Genomic DNA, 10,470 nt, shown 5'->3' with positions numbered 1-10,470 from the left:
ATATGTGGCCACAACTTGAGCATATCGGGCACAAGACAGAGGAAAGTGGAAACATGACGAAATGTGCAGCGGACACCTTACGGGCCATCTACCCATGGCTCGTAATGATGATGATAGTTTTCACTCCTATCGTGTTTCTGTATTGTTTGTTGTTGTAACGTTCTGATCTGCCCCAACTGGACATTGTGAATACGAGCTTTACAGCTCATCGGATTCCTCCTCCAGTCTAAATATAAAAGATTCTGCTGGGTGCTGCCCCCTGTGGGTGATGCGTCGCTCTGCCGCGCCTGGGTGACGCAGCTCGGCGCGCCGCTGCTGCTCGCACGGAGCGCAGGCCTCCATCATCATCATCGGGCAGAGACGAGGAGAGAGACGAGAGGAGACGAGGGGAGAGACGAGGAGAGAAGACGGGGAGAGGGGAGAGACGAGGAAGAGCATAGACGAGAGGAGAGAAGGGAGACGAGACGAGGACAGAGTGAAGCAGAGACACAGCGGTGAGTAGAGCGGAGAGGCGTGTGGCCTCACAGCCCGGGTACTCCTACAGCCCGGGTACTCCTACAGCACGGGTACTCCTACAGCCCGGGTACTCCTACAGCACAGGCACTCCTACAGCACGGGTACTCCTACAGCCCGGGTACTCCTACAGCCCGGGTACTCTCACAGCACGGGTACTCCTACAGCCCGGGTACTCCTACAGCACGGGTACTCCTACAGCACGGGTACTGTCACAGCACGGGTACTCTCACAGCACGGGTACTCTCACAGCACGGGTACTCTCACAGCACGGGTACTCTCACAGCACGGGTACTCCTACAGCACGGGTACTCCTACAGCACGGGTACTGTCACAGCACGGGTACTCTCACAGCACGGGTACTCCTACAGCACGGGTACTCCTACAGCACGGGTACTGTCACAGCACGGGTACTCTCACAGCACGGGTACTCTCACAGCACGGGTACTCCTACAGCACGGGTACTCTCACAGCACGGGTACTCTCACTGCCCGGGTACTCCTACAGCCCGGGTACTCCTACAGCCCGGGTACTCCTACAGCACGGGTACTGTCACAGCACGGGTACTCTCACAGCACGGGTACTGTCACAGCCCGGGTACTCCTACAGCACGGGTACTCTCACAGCACGGGTACTCTCACAGCCCGGGTACTCCTACAGCCCGGGTACTCCTACAGCACGGGTACTGTCACAGCACGGGTACTCTCACAGCACGGGTACTCTCACAGCACGGGTACTGTCACAGCACGGGTACTCTCACAGCACGGGTACTGTCACAGCACGGGTACTCTCACAGCACGGGTACTCCTACAGCCCGGGTACTCCTACAGCACGGGTACTGTCACAGCACGGGTACTGTCACAGCACGGGTACTCTCACAGCACGGGTACTCTCACAGCACGGGTACTCCTACAGCCCGGGTACTCCTACAGCACGGGTACTGTCACAGCACGGGTACTCTCACAGCACGGGTACTGTCACAGCACGGGTACTCTCACAGCACGGGTACTGTCACAGCACGGGTACTCTCACAGCCCGGGTACTCTCACAGCACGGGTACTCTCACAGCACGGGTACTGTCACAGCACGGGTACTGTCACAGCCCGGGTACTCTCACAGCCCGGGTACTCTCACAGCATGGGTACTGTCACAGCCCGGGTACTGTCACAGCACGGGTACTGTCACAGCACGGGTACTCTCACAGCCCGGGTACTCTAACAGCCCGGGTACTCTCACAGCCCGGGTACTCTCACAGCACGGGTACTGTCACAGCACGGGTACTCCTACAGCACGGGTACTCCTACAGCACGGGTACTCTCACAGCACGGGTACTGTCACAGCACGGGTACTGTCACAGCACGGGTACTGTCACAGCACGGGTACTCTCACAGCCCGGGTACTGTCACAGCCCGGGTACTGTCACAGCACGGGTACTGTCACAGCACGGGTACTCCTACAGCCCGGGTACTGTCACAGCCCGGGTACTCCTACAGCGCGGGTACTCCTACAGCACGGGTATTGTCACAGCACGGGTACTGTCACAGCCCGGGTACTGTCACAGCCCGGGTACTGTCACAGCACGGGTACTGTCACAGCACGGGTTCTCTCACAGCACGTGTACTGTCACAGCACGGGTACTGTCACAGCACGGGTTCTCTATTCTATTCTTGCGTATGGCAATACGTTCAGGAGCTTTTGCTGAGCCACAGCTGTGCAGGCTGCACTGGTTGTTACCGCTGCTGTCTCTGTGGAGTGAGATCAACTGAGTCGCAGACGTACTCTTGGAGGCAACACATTTATTTAACACCAACAGACGGGGTCACTGCCCCCTAACAGAATAACAACCTATGGTGGTGACCACCAGGCTAACCGCACTAATTACAACGTAACTGCTACTACGGACCGGGACCACAGCTCGGGTCCAGGTCCACGTGTTGGTGACTCTGTAGGACGTAGAACATAGACGAAGGTTTCTTTAGGATGAACAACAATGCCGGCCCCTCTGGGGGACCCAGCTTATATCCTGTGCGGCGTGGCCGACTCCGCCCTTGGCCATGACCACCTTCCAGAATCGCTGAGCAGGATCTGGACCCCGACCACGTGACCACCCCTAGCCCGCACCTGGTGCCCCTTTGTAGAAATAACCGGTCACGTGTCCTCTCGGGTCAACCAGAGTGCCATGGCCTTTCGTAACCTCATTTCTACGGCCGGTTCTCACACACGCTATCCTGTAGGGCTGGCACTGCACACCAAATGTGATGCCATCCAGCGCTATCAACCAGCACTCACCGAGCCCCTCTAGGGCCGGTACTACACCCACATCATAGTGGTGTCCGCGATATCGTTACATCGCACACCGTGCCTGTCTAGGGCCGGCACTGTATAGTGACATCCCGCGATGTCACTACATCTGCACGGAGGTCACCGGTTCTAATCAGCCCCGGCTCGGCGTTTACCACGTGTAACCACGTGTGACAACGTGTGAGTGAGACACCGTACTGTGTGCTGCAGGACAACATCCTGCTGATTCCTCGAGCGGGCCTTTGTGTGGTGTATTCAAGGATAATGGTGGGCCCTTGTTGCTAACCGTTGGGAGTCATTGAGTGGAAATGGTTCCACTTTGGTACAAGCAAAACATACAATTGTGACTGTTATGCATTGTGGCTATCCATTTGGCATCACACCACCGTTTTGCGTGCCTGGCTATGTGACTAACCACATAACTTGCCTGTGTCATTAGCTAGATGATTATAACTGGCTTTGTGACTGGATGTGTGACCGGCCACGTTGTGATTGGCTGCGTGATTGGCGGATCATTGCTGGTTGTAATTGGCTTATTGTTGGGCCCAGATAATTCAGACGGGAGCAATCAAGGCAATGCATGTGGGGAGGTGTAATGACGGCACTGCTCTCGCTAAAAGAAAACAACGAGATTTTTGGGCTGGGGGAATTTGCAGGTTGGTGACCTGAGCCAGCGGTGAAGAATTCTACATTCGCTTGGGGGGAAATTTCTCCGTAAGATCATTATAAATTTTCTACACTGTCACGCAAGATCGTGAGTTGATGTTGTACAGGTGACATTTGGTAGGTGTGAGTAATTTTATATTTGGGTATTCAGCTATGGAATAACCACAAAGTACCTGCACCTACATCATAGGGTCTTTAACGCCCACTGCATAGCAGAGAGTGAATTCAGAAAAAAACCCTTCAGATATTTTTAGGTACCGCTGAGGACTGTTCATATAACTCCGTACCAACTGGCTCAGTGCTGCATGTGCTCACTGTGTTACCTGCCCATCAACGACACCCCCAAATGCAAGCGTCTCATGATGGTGTCGACGTGCAATGATATTCTGGTGGAATGCCTGAGCCTGCATAGTTTCATCGGTGCCCGTCGTGTGATATTTTCCATTTGAATTGCAGATGTGTGAAGGAGCAGTCTTGTCCCGTTAAGCCGTGGCCACGTTTAGTTCCGGCTACAGAGGGAGGTGAGGTGAACGTGAGGCTGCAGACATGCCCAGCAAACATTTTGTGCTGAAGCCCCAAGCTCGCTGCGACACCAAATGGCTGGAGACAGAGCTGCAGGTGAGAACGTGTGGCTGATTACCACGGCGTCGCGGTTGCCGCTGTGGCGAGAGATTAGTGCTCTCTAACAGGACTTTGCTCTACGGTGCGCCTCAGTGTGTTTGCCCCCCGAGATCTCGTTATGCTTGGGTGTACAGTCTATCCGAATACGACGTAAAAACCACAGGTCAGGTGTCAAGTTTATTTTTTGTTGAACCAGGGGGGAGAACTCTTAAGAGGCAAGGATAAGTCTCATTTGCATGATGGATCTGGGTCCGTAAAATGACACAAATATAAAATATAAAGACCAAGTAAATATGCAATAATGATTGTAATAATAAGATGTTTTATTCATTCTAAGCAAATGCAAGTCGAGAGATAACTATATAGAAATCAGAGCAAAACAACCAGGTTCCATAACAAATAGTGGTGGGCAAACATAATGTTGAATCAAAATATTTTTAAGTAAGATCCATATATATAAAAGGCAAAGTTGTGATTGTGTGTCTGTTCAAAATGTTGAGCGTACTTTCCGACATGCAACACATTTGAAATTTGCCATGTGGGTACTTTCCAGACTGTACACCATGCAAAAATTATAAAAATCTTTTTTTTTTGGGGGGGGGGAGCTCAATAATGCATTTATTTTTTGCACGGCAAGCGAGCTGTGACGTCAAATTTGTCACGTGACCCGCGCATGTGGAAGCGTAACGCATTGTAGTGTAGTGGTTAGCACGCTTCGCTACGAACCCGGCGACCCGAATTCGATTCCCGCTCACGGCCACCACCGGTGACGATTATTTTTACCGGTCCTGGGCCTCCCCTAGGTCGACTCAGCCTCAAACGAGCAACTGTTGTGGTGTGAACATCGCCACTGGGGAGACAAAGCCGGCGGGCGTGGTGAATCCAAGTCCCGGGCGAAGCCGGGTAGTACAGATAGTTAGTTATAAATACCATTCATATTGAAATAAGCATCCAAATTGATTGAGGTTGATTATTGCACCCGTGTGGAAACAGAGGAGGACGCGTGTCCAACACAGCAAGTTCGCGCGGTATGCTAATGCCGCAAGCCTGCTTATGATGCCCAGTGCAACGTGCCTGTCCCTGACGCGCGGCCGCATTGTCATGTGCAGCGTGCAGCTCGATGGCAACACGCGTGTCGTGTAAAGGTGCAGCATCCCTTTAGAACTGCTTTTTGTGTTTAGTTTGTTGTCCTTCCCCGCCCTGGACCGTGGCTACGTACGGTGTGAAAGAAGTTCAACATACACACATACATACACCCCAATGCGGTGCCTGTTCGTGAGTGCAGATCCGAGTGCTGCGCCAGCTGTGTACACTGCGCATGCTGTGTACATTGCGCATGCTGTGTACACTGCGCATGCTGTGTACACTGCGCATGCTGTGTACACTGCGCATGCTGTGTACACTGCGCATGCTGTGTACACTGCGCATGCTGTGTACATTGCTCGGAGGAGTATGGCGCACGTGCATTTGGGCAGCGCAGGCACTGCGCTAATGACCCAGAGGTGCAGCCGAATGCAGCATCAGAGTACATCGCGTATAAACGCTTGTTACTCGGTTTAAAACATCTGAATATGTAGAGGGCTGCAGAGCTTGGGGATTGTTGGCACCGGCTCACTGTTTGACTGCCTTCTGGCTTGACTGTGGTTCCTCCGGGATTATGAGATGCAATTTGCATGAATGACGCTATATACAGAAAATAAAACTTACTATTGTTATTAATATTATATGAAGCAACTCGCACACGAGTATCCTAATGTAGTCTGCTTAGGGGTGCAGGTTTTACAGCATGTGTGCACGTGCAACTGAGTACGTTAATGTTTCACGTATCAGATGCACAGCTTGACGCGAACCTCGGCAACCTCGGCGAACGCGCTGCCGCCCTTCGTATCTTAGTCTACTTCTGTACACAAAACTGCGCAGCCCTAGTGTATTGCACATAGTTGCACAATGTACCGAGCTGTGTAGCCTATTGCACAATACACAGACGTACACAAGCGAGCCGCCTGTTGTAGTGGCACGTGCTCGCTGCACACGCTGCCCAGTACCCGGCGTGGTGAGCTGTGGGTTTGCCGTGCAGCACGATGTTGATGTGATTTGCTGTCCGCTGGCAGTGCATGTCACCCTCCCACAACACGATTTCAGTTTAGCGATGCGGCCTGTCTTTTACGGGTACCGGGTGTGAGATTACATCCAGTGACGTTTTCCTTCCCAAGCCCCCCTTTTCTGCATAAGTAAACGTGATGTCTCGAACCTGCGTACGTCTCTTATCTATGCTTTCCGCTTGCTGTATCTCGGTGTAATTCCAAAAAGTTGCACGTGCAGAACCAAGGCTTGACCTTGGTTAAATTTTGTCCGTGAAAATAATCGAACATCGCCATGCTTATTATCTCTAAGACATGCGCCTAGCTTATCGTACACATCGATTGGAAACTTTAATCTTTATGCACAGTGGTGTGGTGCCTTTGGTTATCAAGTTCCGTCCAACTTGCGCTTGCTCTCTTTATTCATAGCAAGGTCTCAGTAGCAAAGAGATAATCTTGGCGTGCTCCACTTCGGTTAAATGCAGGTCATTGAAACGTATTGAATGTTGCCATTCTGCAACATTGCTCATTTTGACATAATGGAGGATATTACAATGAAAGTCTGTCGATATGCAGCATTTAAAAATGTATCTGTAATTTGAATAATTATAACCTTTGGCAACATTGTTTTCACAGGTCATACAATTGTATCGTGTACATTGTTGTTTGCCACCAGACAATGGTCCATTGTAGATCAATAACCCGAACTAAACCATAATTCCCATGGGTCGCACCAGCATGAGGGGTACCACTGTGTGCACCAGTTGTTTATAAGGAATGCTTTGCAACAGTTAAAGTGCAGTCGATGTTTGTTTACTATTACCATCAGAGGCCACACACTGCTTGCGGTGCAAAGCTAATCTAGAAACTTTTCTTCAGCAACTGCGGCGTTTGGTTGTGTGGCAGCACAGGTCGCATGATGCTTCCGTTCTCGGGACCGAGGGCAGAATTTGTGATTTGAGAGTGACCGAAGGAAAGTTGTCGGCCTTGCCGGCCGCTTGGGCTGTAAACGCATATTGGCGTGCGTCTTACGAAACCTAGGGTTAGATGGAAGGCTGTCATTCCAGGAAATCTGTGGTTAAATTGGCCCCGTGGCTGCTATATGTAAGCGATGTTTAGCAATAACTATTTATATTTAACCCATTGTACAGATTATGTTGAATTTTCACTGCTTAAATCCTCATCCGTGCCTGTATTGTACACATTCCACCATGATCTCATGAACGCTGTTTTCACAGGCTCCATAAAGCACCATTTTCCCAACTTCAGGAGTTGACAGAATACTGTGGCTTGGTTTTATGTCGGTCATTTTAACGCACTCAAAAGGCTCGACATTCGACCTTATTCATCATGCGTTGAATGGAGCTCCATGTTTTGTTTGGAGTGTTCATGCCAAACAGGTCCCTGCAGGGTGGGCTGGTAGGACAAGTCTCTGCACTGTCTATTGCTGATTTTACACCCAACAGCACGAGATTTCACTTCGTTAAAGTATTGAAAGGGGACGGACGGACGCATTAATCTATTGCAGGCTGGTACACTCAGTTTACAACTTCATTCCTACCAGTATAACATCTCATAACCCAGCAGCCAGGGGCGCAATGACCTATTTGAACAGGGGGGCCATGCAAGATACGACTGTTGGCCCCCCTCCTTTCTCCCGACTGACTTTTACTGAAATAGTTACGGATGTTTTTAACCCGTAAACAAAAATATGTCGGCTATAACTATATATATTATTTTAGTTGCACCGTGTATTGGATTTAGAGCAGTAGTTCTTAACCTTTATTGCAGTCTGCACCCGTTTGGTTCTCAATCGTAAATGTTTTTATAATGTTAATAAACACACAGAGGGTTTGATGAAACAAAGTATTTGTACTTCCGTGCCCGTGCTTAATTTATGTTTTTGATTATTTACCTTCTAAAAAAACCTGGCATTTCTCGCACCCCCAGAAAGGGCATCGCGCACCCCCAGGGGGTGCGCGATGCCCTTTCTCGCACCCCCAGGGGGTGCGTGCACCGCTGGTTTAGAGGAAGACAGTCTCTCGGTGACAGTATTAATAAAAATATTGAAAGATACAATACTCAGAATTAAGTTTTCACACATCTTGCTTTCATGCTGGCCCCATCGGTCTAGGATTTTCTCAAAGGGGGTGGGTCGTGCAACTCTATTCTTCTCTGTTGATATGATAGCCGGATGAGTTATTCAGGTTTGGTCCATGATAGACTGCAGGTACATTTTTACGAATACTTTTCCTTATTTTTTCACTTATTTATAGTCCATGGAGATTCACAAACCTGTTTATTTGGAATAAAAATAAATAAACAGACAATGCTCCTTCACATATCTGTCCATCCAGGTGCATTTTGCCACACGGCCTTCTGAGTGCTGAATGTCAGCAGCATTGGTTCAACACAAGCAAAGTCTGGATCGATTTTAACATTCAATGTCTCATCAGCAGTCTGGTTTGCTAGAACCGATGCTGGTGAACTGCCAGATGTTTATAGGCCAAGATCCTCTGTTAAATATGGGTCCGAGTTGGTGAAAAACTGCGTAATACTCAGCATAGAATAATTCATTGGGGTTGTTGTGGAGAGTACAGTGAGGGAAAAAAGTATTTGTTCCCCTGATGATTTTGTACGTTTGCCCACTGACAAATAAATTATCAGTCTATCATTTTAATGGTAGGTTTATTTGAACAGTGAGAGACAGACTAACAATAAAAAAAATCCAGAAAAACGCATGTAAAAAATGTTATAAATTGATTTACATTTCAATGAGGGAAATAAGTATTTGACCCCTCTGCAAAACATGACTTAGTACTTGGCAAAACACTTGTTGGCAATCACAGAGGTCAGACGTTTTTTGTAATTGGCCACCAGGTTTGCACACATCTCAGGATTGATTTTGTCCCACTCCTCTTTGCAGATCTTCTCCAAGTCATTAAGGTTTCGAGGCTGACGTTTGGCAACTCGAACCCTCAGCTCCCTCAAATAATTTTCGATGGGATTAAGGTCTGGAGACTGGCTAGGTCACTCCAGGACCTTAATGTGCTTCTTCTTGAGCCACTCCTTTGTTGCCTTGGCCGTGTGTTTTGGGTCATTGTCATGCTGGAATACCTATCCACGACCCATTTTCAATGCCCTGGTTGAGGGAAGGAGATTCTCGCCCAAGATTTGATGGTACATGGCCCTGTCCATCGTCCCTTTGATGCGGTGAAGTTGTCCTGTCCCCTTAGAAGAAAACACCCCCAAAGCATAATGTTTCCACCTTCATGTTTGACAGTGGGGATGGTGTTCTTGGGGTCATAGGCAGCATTCCTCCTCCTCCAAACACGGCGAGTTGAGTTGATGCCAAAGAGCTCCATTTTGGTCTCATCTGACCACAACACTTTCACCCAGTTGTCCTCTGAATCATTCAGATGTTCATTGGCAAACTTCAGACGGGCATGTATATGTGCTTTCTTGAGCAAGGGGACCTTGCGGGCGCTGCAAGATTTCAGTCCTTCACGGCGTAGTGTGTTACCAATTGTTTTCTTGGTGACTCTGGTCCCAGCTGCCTTGAGATCATTGACAAGATCCTCCCGTGTAGTTCTGGGCTGATTCCTCACCCTTCTCATGATCATTGCAACTCCACGAGTTGAGATCTTGCATGGAGCCCCAGGCCGAAGGAGATTGATAGTTATTTTGTGTTTCTTCCATTTGCGAATGATTGCACCAACTGTTATCACCTTCTTACCAAGCTGCTTGGCAATGGTCTTGTAGCCCATTCCAGCCTTGTGTAGGTCTAAAATCTTGTCCCTGACATTCTTGGAGAGCTCTTTGGTCTTGGCCTTGGTGGAGAGTTTGGAATCTGATTGATTGCTTCTGTGGACAGGAATCTTTTATACAGGTAACGAGCTGAGATTAGGCGCACTCTTAAAGGGAGTGCTCCTAATCTCAGCTCGTTACCTGTATAAAAGACACCTGGGAGCCAGATATATTTCTGATTGAGAGGGGGTCAAATACTTATTTCCCTCATTAAAATGCAAATCAATTTATAACATTTTTGACATGCGTTTTTCTGATTTTGAAGTTATTCTGTCTCTCACTGTTCAAATAAACCTAACATTAAAATTATAGACTGATAATTTCTTTGTCAGTGGGAAAATGTACAAAATCTGCAGGGGATCAAATACTTTTTTCCCTCACTGTATAAGCAAACAGTATCTGGATGTTTAATTCTAGATTTGAAGCTTTCGTGACCGCAAGGATCCATACTCTTTGGTTCTATTCGGTAAAGTCACGTAGG

The 10,470-nt window shown here is 48.9% G+C and overlaps 1 protein-coding gene across 5 annotated transcripts in view; it reads left to right on the top strand.

The window, feature by feature from the left end:
- The first annotated feature begins 262 nt into the window (after positions 1-262).
- HERC2 (HECT and RLD domain containing E3 ubiquitin protein ligase 2) overlaps positions 263-10,470 on the top strand; it is a 159,739-nt gene continuing 149,531 nt past the window's right edge. For 4 of the 5 annotated variants that reach the window (XM_032956768.2, XM_032956767.2, XM_032956769.2 and 1 more), the window contains exons 1-2: positions 264-494; positions 3,937-4,098. In XM_032956768.2, the coding sequence (XP_032812659.2) occupies positions 4,027-4,098 (72 nt within the window). In that variant the 5' untranslated portion in view covers positions 264-494; positions 3,937-4,026. Of the gene's footprint in view, positions 495-3,936; positions 4,099-10,470 lie in introns of all 5 variants that reach the window. The other variant, XM_032956770.2, reaches the window with a different exon arrangement.

This window comes from Petromyzon marinus, chromosome 18, assembly GCF_048934315.1.
Source record: "Petromyzon marinus isolate PM22_M1 ecotype Great Lakes invasive population chromosome 18, UKy_Petmar_22M1.pri1.0, whole genome shotgun sequence".
NCBI lineage: Eukaryota > Metazoa > Chordata > Hyperoartia > Petromyzontiformes > Petromyzontidae > Petromyzon > Petromyzon marinus.
This window is presented reverse-complemented; position numbering and strand designations above follow the sequence as displayed.